We start from the raw sequence: 15,794 nt of genomic DNA on the forward strand, positions 1-15,794 counted from the left end.
TAGTGGGTTCTACCACTAGATGAAGGTTTAGAGTATGTTAGTGACATCCTGGACTGTGTTGTTAATGTGGAGAAAGTTAGCTAGGTGACCTTACACTGACTTCTTAGTTTCCTAAACACACGTTACTATGGCCACAGTAATAATATCTACCTCATGTGGCTACTATAAATATAAAGGGGATTGTGTTATGTATGTGTATGTGTGTGTGTGTTTGTAATTACATCTATATTTACAACTTTACCCATCTAAGCATAATTCCCCACACATAAAAAAGTCAATCAGTGTTATTCTTTCATTATGATTATTCTCTTTACAATCTTTGAATCAAGGCTCCAGCACAGAAGAACATCCCTTAAAGCTGCAGACATGGGATTGCCTTCCATGCTTGTAGGCAAAGAATGGTAGCATTCTTAAAGATGACACTTTAATCCCTTTTTAAAGTTATTTTTTTATTTATTTGAGCAGGAGAGAGAGAGAGAGAAAGAGAAAGAGAGAGAGGGATAATAAGAGAGGGGCGGGAGGGAGAAAGAGAAAGAGAAACATGGAGAAACAGAGGATTCACTGACAAATGCCCACAGTGTTGGGGCCAGAACCAGAAGCCAGGATTGCGATCCAGGTTCTTGAGTTGAGTGGCAAGAACCTAATTTAAATACCCACTCCATCATGCTTAACTATATAGCTAATAACTGTTCAGCATAGATATTCTGTCCCTCAGAAATTAGTCAATTTTGCTTAGGAATTCTATTGTCCAAAAACGTGTTTCCCCATGGAAGATCTTTTCTTGTAGGCAGGAAATGCAGATGTACCTGGGAAATAAATGTGGTTTTTCTCCACAAGCTACAAAGATGGATCCCTCAAAAGTAATCACTGTATTAGAACAATTGGATAGGGAACAACAGTATCTTTGGTTCCTTTATAAGAAAAATAACAAACTGCGTATTTATGGTTAATCAAAAAATGGACGAAGAGAGGCTATGGAGCTTACATGTGTGCCACTTAAGTCACATTTCTTGATGTGACTCTATGCTAGCTAAAGTCATTCTTACCTACAAGAATGTGCTTGTGTCTCCTATAAAAACTCTCCTTGACCAAACTTGAGTCAGGCTCCTCTGAGCTCTATTAACTAGGCCTTGACCTTGGGTTCTGCCTTTGGCCTATTTGGTCCATTTTTTCACAAGAATCCTGCTGAGTCAGCTTATGTAAATTGCCTCACCTTTGGTTTTCATTAGATTTGTCATCCTCCACTCTGAATATCTTATCACTCAGGCCTGCCTTCAATAAGAATACTACTGTCTGCTTCCTTTAGCCAGAATTTCCCTTACCCTGATGGTTTCTTTTAGTGATTTTTCATCCACTGAACTCTTCCCCATTCATGCTATCTATCCCCACCTGTCCTTATTTTTATTCAAAGTTAAGCCCAATCTTTCTCTCTTACTGCATAACCTTCATCGCAATAATCTTTCTTGAATAGTCTTGCTTAGAGTCTTTGTTTACCATAAATAATTTTCCTTTAACATACATTCACTATCCTCCCTCAATCAATGAATTTTCCCTCGTTCCCCTTCTCCACTTTAATCATTAAAAAATTCATTCATCAATAATTTATGGAGTTCTACCTGTCTACCTATGTACCTGTCTATCTTTCTGTTTGGCCTGAGGGGTGTGCTAACATAACAGGAGGATATGTTGTTCTCTGCAAGGAGATCTGAAGTTTTCCAAACCACAACAGCTTTTAGCATTTTGATCTCTGAAAATACTTTGTATTATCAACTAAGTGCCCAATGTGGGGGACGCTTCTTTCTCAAAATTACTAGGTTCTTTAAGGAAGGGGCCTGGCTCACACAGCTACCCTTTTATAGTGAGGAAGCAGACAGGCTTCTAGGCAGTTAGGCCAACCGTGGCCAGAATGATGGAATGGGGAAATCTCTTTCAGAGGGGGTAAAATATTTGCTTCTTTCCAAAAATTACCATTAGCAAAATAAAGGTGCCGAATCCCACTCCTGACCATTCCAGTTTTATCACAAGAATATTAAGGAAGTAGTGATTTTACCAATCGGAGTTTTGGTTTCTCATGAGAATAGAAAGGAGAAGTCGCCAATCACATCTATCTGGTGAATTTTTGTTTTATCATGAGCCAGCTGGACAGGATAGACAGGATTTCAAATCCTGCCTTTTAATGAGTTTTTGTCCCCATCCTCTGGCTGATTGTTAGCTGCTTTTCAGTTTTTTTCCTCCAAACATTGTGCTTAAAAAAACGTGACCAATGTTCAATGTGGCAGCTGTCGACAAATACAGGTTAAACACTAGATGAAATGCAATAAATAGCAAAAAGATCTACAAAGGCATAACAGAAAGCTTGCTTTGATAACCTTCTATTTCAAGCACAAAACTTTTGTAGAATTATTATTCTCCAAATATACAAATGTACATCATTGATGAAGTAGATTTGCTTTCCAAATGATTCTGTTGTTTCATATCTTTACCTGAGTCTGCCATCTTCCGCTGCAGCACCTCCTGGTATAATCTTCGTAATAAATATGCCAGGGTCATCTCCAATGTGGGGATTATCTGTCCCTCCAGCAATACTGAATCCCAGACCAGAATTTCCCTGAAGAAACAATAGGCAGATATTAAATGATGTGTCTGTCACCTAAAACCCAGTTCCCCTTGGACTCTGTGTTATCACATTACAACTCAAATGGAAATCAGGTGATAACAGTCTTGTATGCAAAGCCATAAAGCACATGGTCAGCAGACAAAGGAAGGTCAGGAAAAAGACTCAGGTTTGTCCCTGCAGTGCAAGAATTATAGGGGATTACATTTTTGCTTTTAATATTTTTCCCATTTATGTTGCAATAAGGAATGATCATTGTGAATTAGGAAATAAAACTTTATAAACTGCATAATATAAACAAGTTCCAAAAGTCACTTGAATGTCAATTGTAAAAACAATACATTCACATGAGAAAGAATGTGAAGAGATTTTACATGAAAATATTTGATTAAATAGAATGGGGAAATCTGGGTGTTCTCATTTGTAATTTCTGGTATTCTTGTTCTAATGTCACTTATCCATCAGATAAATGTGTTCCTATGTATGAAGGAACTTTCACTTCCGAAGGCAGGGTCCCTCTCTAGAATTATAATACAAATGAGTTACTTTTCAACAATAAACAGGCTTTCATTTGCAGTAGCAATAGACAAGAATACAATACTGCTTTCAGCATGTGAATTTGAGTAGTTTATAATCTACCAAAGTTTTCATACTTGCTACTGCGGATTATAGTAATTGACATCCAACGTACATATGCCATTCTAAAATTTGTACCTAAGGTATAATTAAGAGTACCCTCAAATTTCACAAACCATCTTACTTAACATATTTCTTATTTCCATATTCTCTTTTAATCACCATTTCCATGGCTACATTAGGCTTCCAGATTTGTGTTCTGATTTTGTTTCAATTCACATTATATTTTATTTCTGTATAGCTAGACAATATTCATAATTGTCTATCTTAAATGTTTAAATAATAATCCATCAAGATCATATGCCATCATTTATTTAACTAGTCCCCTGTAAATGGATATTTACTTTTTCTATATATTCTTACAATAAATATAGCAAAATAAATTTATGACCACTTGATTAGGTCTATTTGTGGGATAAGAATAGATGAGGACTGCGGCCAGCGCCGTGGCGCAGTAGGTTAACCCTCTGCGTGTGGTGCCTGCATCCCATATAGGTGTTCGTTCTAGTTTCAGCTGCTCCACTTCCAGTTCAGCTCTTTGCTATGGCCTGGGAGAGCAGTAGAAAATGGCCCAAGTAGTTGGGCCCCTACACCCATGTGGGAGACTGGGAGGAAGCTCCTGCCTGCTGGCTTTGGATGGGTGCAGCTCTGGCCATTGCAGCCATTTGGGGAGTGAACCAGCAGATGGAAGACCTTTCTCTCTGTCTCTCCCTCTTACTGTCTGTAACTCTAACTCTCAAATAAAATAAATAAAATCTTTAAAATAAAATAGATGAGGACTGATAATTCAGTAGTTAGCCCAGAGAAATTGATTAGGACACTCAATTAGTCAGAATAGTTCAATGTCAAGATAGGATCAGCTGTAACTTAATGGTAATACTGTTGCAAATATCAGAGTAATGTTTAGTAGGTTTTAGTGACTGAAATAATAGAGCTAAATTCAAGTATGCTGTTTTCATATTTGCACATTTATATTGAAATACATAGTTCAGCTAAAATTCCATGTCTTTATACTTACTACAGTTTCTTTAATTCTATTTGTTCTTTGAAAAAATTGAACAGAGATGTTACTTATCAGTAGAATATAATTATGAGTTTATTTAATTTTATTAAGCACTAGCTCTCTGCCAGGCACTAGATTAATCTCTGGAGTTTACAATGTAAGCTTATAAGACATATGCAGGGGAAGTACAGAGTTTCAGAATGGATAAGAGGAAGAACTAAAAATAGTGACACAGAGGGAGGAACTAAAGAGCATGCCAGGTCTAAGAATAGACAGTAAGATTTGAACAAAGAAAGCAAGCAAAATTAGAGAGAATGAATCTTTATCATGAGGCTCATAAGAGTAGAGTGTATAGGAATCCAATATGGATTGTAAGTGCCCATTGGCATCCAACCACTGTATCAGTATTTATTGAATATCTCATATGTGACTGACTGTAATCTAAGGTTACAGAGATTAAAACCAGATAATTCTGCCTTCACAGAATTCAAAATATAGTTAAGAGTAGCAGTGTTAGCATAGCATCTTGTGAGCCACACATTTCAGGTGCTGTATAACCTCAACTACATTGTCTCATATGTGGCCACTAAGATAGCATTTAGATGACTCATAAGATAGCGTTTCTAAAAATTCAGAGATCTGGGAAAGAAAGACTTTGTTTGGCTTCAAGAATGTCAACTGGAGTATAAATATCCTAGTCTGACCAGAGTCGGCACCTGAGGGGTAATAATTTCTTCACAATAGAGGTGGAGAAGGAAGCAAAAAGGAGATTGGGAGATACCCGAATGCTTTCTCTTAATAATATCAATATATTTTTAGAAGGTACACAAAACTTTATTTTGGAGAAAAATATTCATGATCTAATTCTTACCTTTGTTTTTATTTTTATCTTCATACTTTAGCACTTAGAATGGAAACTGAACTGCTGTCTTTTCCTGCATAATCCACACTATACTTAATCTCTTAGCCTTTACTAGTGCTATTTTCTCATCCAGAAGTTTCTCATATTTCCTTCTTCATGTTTTCTAAAGTATGGCTCAGAGGGCATTGGTTCCAAGTAATTTTTAATTAATTTTTATTTTATTATGTATTGGTAAAATATAGTTGTATATATTTATGGGATAAAAGTGGGATCAAAATTTTTGAACACAATGTAGATAGCTTAAATTAAGCTAATTAATATATCAATCAAATGTTTGCTATTATTATGATGAATATTAGAAATTCATTCAGTGATTTTGAAATGTACAGCTATCCTTTATTTTTTATATTCACCATGTTTTATAATTATTAAAAAAATCAAATATTCCTCCTGTCCAAATGAGGCTTTGTACTCACTATTATCTCCTCATTTGCTTCATCTCTTAGCATCTGTTAACTACAACTCTCTTTAATTTTATTAATTTAATTGTTTTAAATTCTACATATGATTAAGAACATGTGATAATTATCTTTCTGTGTTTCATTTATTTCACTTAGGATAATGTTTGGCAGTTCCATCCATGCTATCACAAAAGAAACTTTTCCTTTTAAAAAGATTAAATCAAGAAGATATGGACAACCTAAACAGATCCATAACAAGCAGTGAATTTGAAGCAGTGTTCTAAAGTCTTTCATCAGGGAAAAACCTGGGACCTGATGGCATTCCTACTGAATTCTACAAAAGCATTCAAAGAGAAAGTAACAATATTATTTCAAAATATTGAACAGGATGGAACTCTGCTGAACTCATTTATGAGGCTAGCATCACTTTGATATCACACCCAAGGATAAGACATGAAAAGAAAACTACAAATCTATATCCTTAGTGAACATAGACCAAAACATTCTCAACAAGAAACTAGCAAATCTAGTCCAAATTCACATCAAAAAGATCATACATCATGATCAAGTGGGATATATTCCAGGAATACAGATTTGTTCAACATTCAGAAATCAATAAAAGTCATAATTCACATCAATAGAATGAGCAGCAAAAACTATATTGGTTATCTCAATAGATGTAGAAAAAGCATTTGATAAGATTCAAGACTCTTGGCCGGCACCTTGGCTCACTTGGCTAATCCTCTGCCTGCAGCGCCGGCACCCCACGTTCTAGTCCTGGTTGGGGCACTGGGTACCAGTCCCGGTTGCTCCTCTTCCAGTCTAGCTCTCTTCTGTGGCCCGGGAGGGCAGTGGAGGATGGCCCAAGTGCTTAGGTCCCTGCACACACATGGGAGACCAGGAGGAAGTACCTGGCTCCTGGCTTCGGATCGGTGCAATGCCGGCCATGGCAGCCATTAAGGGAGTGAACCAACGGAAGGAAGACCTTTCTCTCTGTCTCTCTCTCTCTCTCTCACTGTCTAACTCTGCCTGGCCAAAAAAAAAAAAAAGATTCAACACTCTTTCATAATAAAAACCCTCCACATATTAGGTATGGAAGGAACATTCCTCAAAATTATAAAGACTATGTATGACAAACCAGCATCCAATATCATACAATATCAAATGCTAAAACTTCTCCTCAGAACTGTAATAAAACAAGGATGGTTATTTTTGCAATTCTTTTTTTGTATGCAACACAAGTCAATCTATTGAAAACTGCAGTATTAATACATAACAATTCTTGTTACAATAAACGTGCTTTTAAGAATTTTAAATCTGAGCTCATCTACTCATCATCTTAATAAATATAGTACTAGAAGTTTCAGCAAGAACTAGGGAGGAAAAAGAAATGAAGGGCATCAAAATTGGAAATGAGAAGTCAAATTATCTCTGCAGATTACATGAAAAAACCTAAACATTCCACCAAAAAGCTGAGATGTAGGAATTGATAAGATGATTCAGTAAAGTGGCAGATTAAAAAAAAACATGAAAAAGTAGCTTTTTTTTTAATGTTAATGATGAACTCACAGAAAGAGAAATCAGGAAAGAAATTCCATTCACAAGAGCCACACAAAAAAATCAAATACTAAGGAATAATTTTAACTAAAGATGTGAAAGATTTTTACAACAAAAATTGTTAAGCAGGCCAATAACCTAGACAGAGATTGAATCAGAAAAATATTCTCCTAGCAAAGAAAAGCTCAGTACTTCATGACTTCAATCTGATCTAACATACTTTGAAAGAAGAACTAATTCCAATTCTTCTCAAACCATTCAAAGCAAATCAAAGGGAGGAAATTCTCCCAAATGCCTTCTATGAGGCCAGCATCACCATAATTCCAAACTAGGAAAAGATATAACAAAGAAATAGAAATATAGACCAATATCATTGATGAACATTGATGCAAAGATCCTCAACAAAATACTAGCTATCAAATACAACAGCACATAGCAGGTAAAGCTGCTGCCTGCAGTGCCAGCATCCCATGTGAGCGCTGGTTTGAGAACTAGCTGCTCCACTTCTGATCCAACTCTCTGCTACGGCATGGGAAAGCAGCAGAAGATGGCCCAAGTGCTTGGGCATCTGCACCCATGTGGGAGACCTGGAATAAACTCCTGGCTCCTGGCTTTGGACTGGCGCAGCTCCAGCTGTTGTGGCCAACTGTGGAGTGAACCAGCAGATGAAAGACCTCTCTCTCTCTTTGCCTCTCCTTCTCTCTCTGTGTAACTCTGACTTGCAAATAAATAAATAAATCTTTAAAAAATTTCAACAGCTCATCACATCAGAAAGACCATTCACATAGACCAAAGGGGATTTATCTCTGTATGCAAGGATGGTTCAACATACACAAATCAATAAATGTGACATGTCAATTAACAAATTGAAGAATAAAAACCATATGATTACCTCAACAGATGCAAAGAAAGCACTTGATAAAATACAACATCCTTTCATGATAAAAATCTTAAGCAAATTGAGTATAGAAGGAACATATCTCAACAAAATTAGGGTAACATGATAAAACCACAGCCAGCATCTTACTGAACAGGGAAAAGTTGGAAGTATTTCCATGAAGATCAAGAGCAGTACAAGCATGCCCACTTTCACCACTGCTATTCAATATAATTCTGAAAGTTTTAGCCAGAGGCATTAGGCGAAAAAAGAAAGCAAAGGAATACAAACTGAAAATGAGGAAGTCAAATTATACCTGTTTGCACATGACAGGATTTGATATATAGGGGAACCAAAAGACTCCACTAAGAGACTATTGGAATTTAGAAGAGTGCTTGGTATAGCTGTAGGCTGTAAAATTAACACACAAAAATCAACAGTCTTTGTATATACAGACAATTCCATGGTTTAGAAAGAACATATAAGATCAGTCCCATTCATAAAACTACAAAAAAATTGAATACCTTGGAATAAATTTATCCAAGGATGTCAAAGATCTCTATGATGAAAATTACAAAACATTTAAAAATAGAAGAAGATGTAAAAATGTAAACATATTCCTTGTTAATTGACTAACAGATTGATCGATGTGATCCCAATCAAAATACCAATGACATCATTCACATATCTAGGAAAAATATGTTAAAATTTGTATGGAAACACAAGAGACTCAAAATAGCCAAAGCAATCTTAAACAATAAAAACTAAGCTGGAGGCTTCACAATAGCAAACTTCAAGACATACTACTGGCAGCTATAATCAGTCTGGTATTGGTACAAAAATTGACATGTATACCAATGGAACAAAATAGAAAGCCCTGACATTAATCTATGCATCTACAATCAACAAATCTTTGACCAATAAACTGAACTGAATCCCTGGAGAAAGGATAGTCTCTTCAACAAATGGTGCTGGGAAAATTGAATCTCCATATGCAGAGGCATGTAACAAGAACTCTACCTTATACCTTACACAAAAATCAACACAAAATGGATCAAGGATCTAAATCTACAGCCTGATACAATCAAATTATTAGAGGCAAGTACCGAATAAAATCTTCAAGACATTGGCATAGGCAAAGATTTCTTGGAAAAATATCCCAGAAGCACAGGCAATCAAAGCAAAAATGGATAAATGGGATTATATCAAGCTATGAAGATTCTGCACTGCAAAGAAAACACTCAACAAAATGAAGAGGCAACTGAAAGAATGGGAGAAAATATTTGCAAAACTATGCAACTGGTACAGCATTAATATTCAGAATCTACAAAGATCCAAGAAATTCAAAAAAAAAAAAAACAATCCAGTCAAGAAATGTTCCAGTCATGAATAGGCATTTTTCAAAGGATAAAACACAAATGGCCAAAAGACACATTAAAAATGCTCATGATCACTAGAAATCAGGGAAATGCAAATAAAAGACACAATGACATTTCACCTCACTCCAGTTAGGATGGCTATCATCCAAAAATTGAAAAACAATATATGCTGGTGAGGATATGGGGGGAAAGGCACCTAATCCTCTGTTGGTGGGAATGTAAACTAGTACAACCATTATGGAAGATAGTATGAAGATTCCTCAGATATCTGAAAATAGACATACCATATGAACCAGCCATCTCACTCCCGGGAATTTACTCAAAGTAAATGAAATCAGCATATGAAAGAGTTTTTTTTTACCCCATGTTTATTGCCATTCAATTCACAATAGCCTAGATAGGGGATCAAACAACATGTCCAATCAACTGAGGACTGTATAAAGAAAATGCGATATATATACACTATACTACTCAGTCATAAAAAGAATGAAATCTATCTTTTGCAACAAAATGGATGCAACTGGAAACCATTATGTTTAGTGAAATAAATCAATCCTTAAAGGACAAATATCATACATTTTCTCTGATATGTGGCAGCTAATATAGAATAAAAAATGTATATGCATGAAATGATCACTTTGGGATATGATTGTCAGTTTTAACTTGCATTTAATACTCCTGTCAAATTGTGGTCTTCCTGCTTTTACTCATTGAATATTACGATTAATGGTAAATAAGACCTGTGAATATAGAGTGGATTAAAATTATGTCTTTGCAAAAACTGCAAAACTGATGAAGAAAGGGGAGGGAAAGATGGGGATTGGGGTGGAGCAGGGGAATGAGGGAAGTATGATTCTCTTCTTAGAACTGTATCTATGGAGTTGGCACTGTGGTGTAGTGGGCTAAGTTGCCGCCTGCTGTGCTGATATACCGCATGGGTGCTGGCTCAAGTCTCGGCTGCTCCACTTCTGATCCAGCTCTCTGCTATGGCCTGGGAAAGCAGCAGAAGATGGCTCCAAGTCCTTGGGCCCCTGTGCCCACATGTAAGATCTGGGAGAAGCTCCTGGCTCCTGGCTTTGGAAGGGTTCAGTTCCAGCTGTTGCAGCCATTTGGGGAGTGAACCAGTGGGTGGAAGATTCTCTCTTTCTCTCTCTCTCTTCCTCCCTCCCTTCCTCCCTCCCTCCCTCTCTGTAATTCTGCCTTTCAAATGCACAGATAAATCTTAAAAAAAGAACTTTACCTATGGAATGCATAAAATCTGTATCCTTTATACTAATAAAACTTTTTAAAATTTGATGAAAGAAATCATTAAGAACAAAAGAGGTGAAAGATATTCCTTCTTCATGAATCAGAGAATCAATATCATTCAAATGCCTATATTGGGGTGGCACTATAGTATATCAGGTAAAACTGCCACCTGCATATGGGCATGGGTTCAAGTCCTGGCTCCTCCACTTCTGATCCAGTGCCCTGTAAGTCTTCCTGGGAAAGCAATGGAAGATGGCCTAAGTACTTGGTCCCTTGCATCCATGTGAGAGACCCATAAAAGCTCCTGGCTACTGGCTTCATATCGGCCCAGCTCCAGAGCTATTGTCATCATTTGGGGAGTGAACTAGTGGATGGAAGATTTCTCTGTCTCCATCAACCCCCTAGCCTGTAACTCTGCTTTCAAATAAATAAGTAAATGTTAAAAAATAAAAAATCTATACTAGCTAAAACAATATACAGATTCAATGCAATCCCAATCAAAATACCAATGACATTATTTACAGAATTGGAAAAACCATTCCTAAAATTCATGTGGAATCACAAAAGACCCATGATAGTGTAAATGATACTGAACAAGAAAAATCAAGCTGGAGGAGTCATAATACCTGACTTCAAAGTATATTACAAAGCTATAGTAATCAAAGCAGCATGGTACTGGCATAAAAACTGACACATGAATCAATGGAATAGAATAAATACCCTAGAAATCCATCCACAAAAATGCAGCCAACTGATATTTGACAAAAGTGCTTAGACCATACAGCAGAGTAAGGATAATCTCTTCAACAAATAGTGCTGGCAAAACTGGATGTATATAAATGGAAAAATAAAATTAGATTCATATCACTTACCATATACAAAAATCAACTCAAGATGGATCAAAGACTTATCTATGATAAATGGCATCAGAATTTTCATAGAGATTGCTTTGGGTAGTATGAACTATTGCAAAATATTAATTTTTCCAATACATGAACATAGAATATCCTTTGATTTTGTGTGTGTTCTTCAATTTTTCATTTATATTTTATTGCTATAAATGTACACATCTTTTACTTCCTTGGTTGATTCCTAAGTTTTTTCTTTTTCAAAGCTACTGTAAGTGAGATTGTCATTTTGATTTCTTTTTAGAACATTCATTGTTAATGTAGAAAATACTATTGGGTTTTGTATTTTGATCCTGTATCCCACAGCATTACTGAATTTATCAGTTCTTTCTTTTTTCCAAGATTTATTTATTTGAAAAAAGTAACAGAGAGAGAGGGAGAGAGAGAGATCGATCTTCCATCTGCTGGTTCACTCTCCAGATGACCACAATGGACAGGACTGGGCCAGGCTGATGCCAGGAGCCTTGAGCTTCATCCAACGCTCCCAAGTAGGAAACGGGGCCCAAATATTTGGGCCATCATTCACTGCTTTCCCAGACCATTAGCATGGAGCTTGATTGGCAGTGAAGCAGCCAGGACATGAACTAGTGCTGTGATTTTGACATAGCAAGCGGCAGCTTAACCCACTATACTAGGTCTAAAATATTTTTGGATAAAATCTTTAGTGTTTTCTATTTATAAAATCACATCATCTACAAACAGAGAGAGTTAATAGCTTCCTTTCTAATTTGGATGCCTTTCATTTCTTTCTCCTGCCTAACTGAATAGATGTGGTAAAAGGAAGCACTTTTGTCTAGTTTCCAATCTTAGAGGAAAAGCTTTCACTTTTTTGCCATTGATTATGAAATCAGCTAAGAGTTTGACATACATGACCTTTGTTATGTCAAGATATATTCTTTATATACCTAATTTTTGAAGAGTTTTCATCATTAGATATGTTGAATCAATAGAGATATTTTATCATTATAATATGTTCAATTTTAATAGAATTTTTTTTCTGTATGTAGTGAGACGATCATATATTTTTCCCCTCTATCCTACTAATGTACTATATCATATTTTGACTTGCATATGTTGTACCATCCTTGAATCACAGGAGGAATTCCCATTTTATCATTATGAATGATCTATTTAATGCATTATTGTATTGTTTGTTCCAAATAATGTTAAATAATCACTTCCGAGCTCTGCACAGCCCCCACTTTTTCCGTATTTTTAATAATTCCTATGCTTACCTATGCCATTATTGCTTTATTTTGTAGTTTCTATTACTGTTTCTATATTTCCTTCATAGTAAACATAGAATGTTGGAACCATGCAGAGGAATGAACAAACAAACCTACTGAGGCTAGAGGGGAAGTCTTTCTATGGGAAAGACTAAGAAAGGATGCACTAGAAGCCCACAATCTTTAAGTAACATAACAAATAAGACGAAGCATTTTGCTCTTCATGGCTGCAAGAATAAAAAATGGAAAATAGGTTTTAAAATTTTGGCTCAACTGAAGGATAAATAATGAGACAGAACTTTTGAGACTGCAGAGGTACAGCTTAGGAAACAAGGGAGGGCCTGTCGCTCAAGGGGTAGCTTGCTAGTCACTGGGCATGAGGGATCTGAGCATCTATTAAATGACTGACTTTACAGATTCCTTCAGGACTCTGCTAGACATAGGAAAGCTACTCTTGCCAACATAGAAAAAAGGAAATTTCAGGAATCTTTAATGATGGAAGGAATTCACTACTGTTGCATTTCAAGTATTTATTCTAGGACTCAACAGACTTTATTAACAATCCTGAAATATTTAAATAGTGGTTTTAGAAATGATTGCAATATATATGCCCTCTACATGATAGTTGTGGCATTTCCTAAGATACTTGTACATTCTCCTATGCTCACCCCCACTTTGAGGAAAATGAGTGGGTTTGGGAATCTACAACAGGCCATGGTAAAAAGTGCTAGAGAGAGAGAGTCTAATTTTCCCTGTGTTTCTAGTAACAAGGATTCCTGAAAGCTTTCCTGTTTCATTTAAACACTCTACTAGCTGGGTCTGTCCAGTCACCATAGTTCTTTAGGAAAGGTTCATTTGAATTCAGCTAAGGAAATGACTTAAAGTGCTTTACCACTTCCCCATATTCTTCTATTCCAGCCTTCCCTTTTAGTACTTTGCCACCAGCCAGCAGTATCCAGTGGAGAGAGGGAGTGATAAAAAACAGTAATGAAATTGCTGCCTGCTCCTCTCCATGACTCAATCACTTCAGTCCCCTGACAATCATACAATCATCCCAGAGCCTGCCAGCTGCAGCAGCAGATCTCACTCCTCTCTCCTCTGAGCAGGAATCTCTTCATGTGCACAGGCAGACCTCTGGCTGACACTCTTAGATCCTGAAAATTGTGAGTAATTATCTGAGTGTTGATCCTTGACCCAATAAATGGAAAATCTGAGGTGCCGTGCTGGTAAGGGCAGCTCTTGTACAGAGCTCTGGGTGGGCTGCTACGTCCTTGTAGTTGGGCAGATTTCATGCCTGATGAATGTGGCTGGCACAGACCATTCATCCTTCCTGTTACCAATTCTCCACATTTGCTGACTTATCCAGGAGCACAAGTTCATTATTTAGCCAAATGGCACTTCCTGTGTCCTGTACTGTACACCATCTCCTCTTAGAAAAAGGATCAGCAAAAAGGAAAGGCACTTTACTATTTAATTGATGGTTGCAAATAATATAAGTACAATGTCTCAGGAGAAGCTGAGATATTCCCCCAATGAGTTACAAAATTTTATTCCCCAAATATGTTACAAAAGGAAAACAAACAGTGATATTACATTCATATGCATTTAAATGATATTCTAACAAAGAATTTACTTGATTTAGAATTTAATTTCTACTTTAAAATAGTTTCTAGCCACTAAATTCTAGGAATTTATTCTAAAAAAATAATCACAGATGTCTGAAAATATTTGTGTTCAAATGTTTGTTGAAGCATTATTTTTATAATGTTAAAAAACATTTGCAACTGAAAACAAATATCTATACAATAAAAGAATTGTTAAAATGCTGTGGTACCCTTCTTTCCACTGGGATCTCACTCCCAGAGATCTTTCATTTAGGTCTTCTTCTTTTCTTTTTTTTTCCATGGTGTCTTGGCTTTCCATGCATACAATACTCTCATGGGCTCTTCAGTCAGATCCAAATGCCTTAAGGGCTAATTCTGAGGCCAGATTGCTATTTAGGACATCTGCCATTCTATGAGTCTGCTGTGTATCCTGCTTCCCATGTTGGATCGTTTTTTTCCCTTTTTGATTCTACCAGTTAGTATTAGCAGACACTAGTCTTGTTTATGTGATCCCTTTGACTCTTAGACCTATCAGAGTCATCAATTGTGAACTGAAATTGATCACTTGGGCTAGTGAGATGGTACATGCCACCTTGATGGAACTGTATTGGAATCCCCTGGAATGTTTCTAACTCCACCATTTGGGGCAAGTCTGATTGAGCATGTCCCAAATTGTACATCTCCTCCCTCTCTTTTTCCCACTCTTTTTTAACACCTAAGAATAATTGTGTGTTAATCACAGAATTCAACCACTAGTACTAGAACAAAAAAAATACTAAAAATGATAAAATATTACATTGTACATCAGCAGTCAGGACAAGAGCTGATCAAGTCACTGTTTCTCATAGTGTCCATTTCACTTCCACAGGTTTCCCCTTTGGTGCTCAGTTAGTTGTCGCCAATCAGGGAAAACAAATGCTATTTGTCTCTTTGGGACTGGCTTAATTCACTCAGCATGATGTTTTCCAGATTCCTCCATCTCGTTGCAAATGACTGGGTTTCATTTTTTTTTACTGCTGTATAGTATTCTATAGAGTACATGTCCCATAATTTCTTTATCCAGCCTACTGTTGATGGGCATTTGGGTTGATTCCAGGTCTTAGCTATTGTGAATTGAGCTGCAATAAACATTAATGGATCAAAGAAGGAGGTACCTTTCTCTGAAGGGAGGAGAGAACTTCCACTTTGACTATGACCCTATTGGAATAAGATCAAAGTCCGGCGAACCCTAAAGGCTTCCATAGCCTTGGCAACTCATGACTAGAGCCCAGAGAGATTACTGACGCCAAAAACAAGAGTGTCAAAATTGTTAAATCAAAAACAGGAGTCACTGTGTACTTATGTCTCATGTGGGATCTGTCCTTAATGTGTTGTCCAATGTGAAGTAATACTATAACTAGTACTGAAACAGTATTTTTA

The 15,794-nt window shown here is 36.5% G+C and overlaps 1 protein-coding gene across 3 annotated transcripts in view; it reads right to left on the bottom strand.

Moving 5' to 3' along the window:
* The window catches only part of DLG2 (discs large MAGUK scaffold protein 2), a 2,175,716-nt gene that overhangs the window by 695,652 nt on the left and 1,464,270 nt on the right, over window positions 1–15,794 (bottom strand). For all 3 annotated transcript variants that reach the window (XM_062196791.1, XM_062196793.1, XM_062196792.1), the window contains one exon: window positions 2,484–2,608. In XM_062196791.1, coding sequence (XP_062052775.1) covers window positions 2,484–2,608 — 125 coding nt within the window. The remainder of the gene's footprint in view (window positions 1–2,483; window positions 2,609–15,794) is intronic.

This window comes from Lepus europaeus, chromosome 7 (assembly GCF_033115175.1).
Source record: "Lepus europaeus isolate LE1 chromosome 7, mLepTim1.pri, whole genome shotgun sequence".
NCBI lineage: Eukaryota > Metazoa > Chordata > Mammalia > Lagomorpha > Leporidae > Lepus > Lepus europaeus.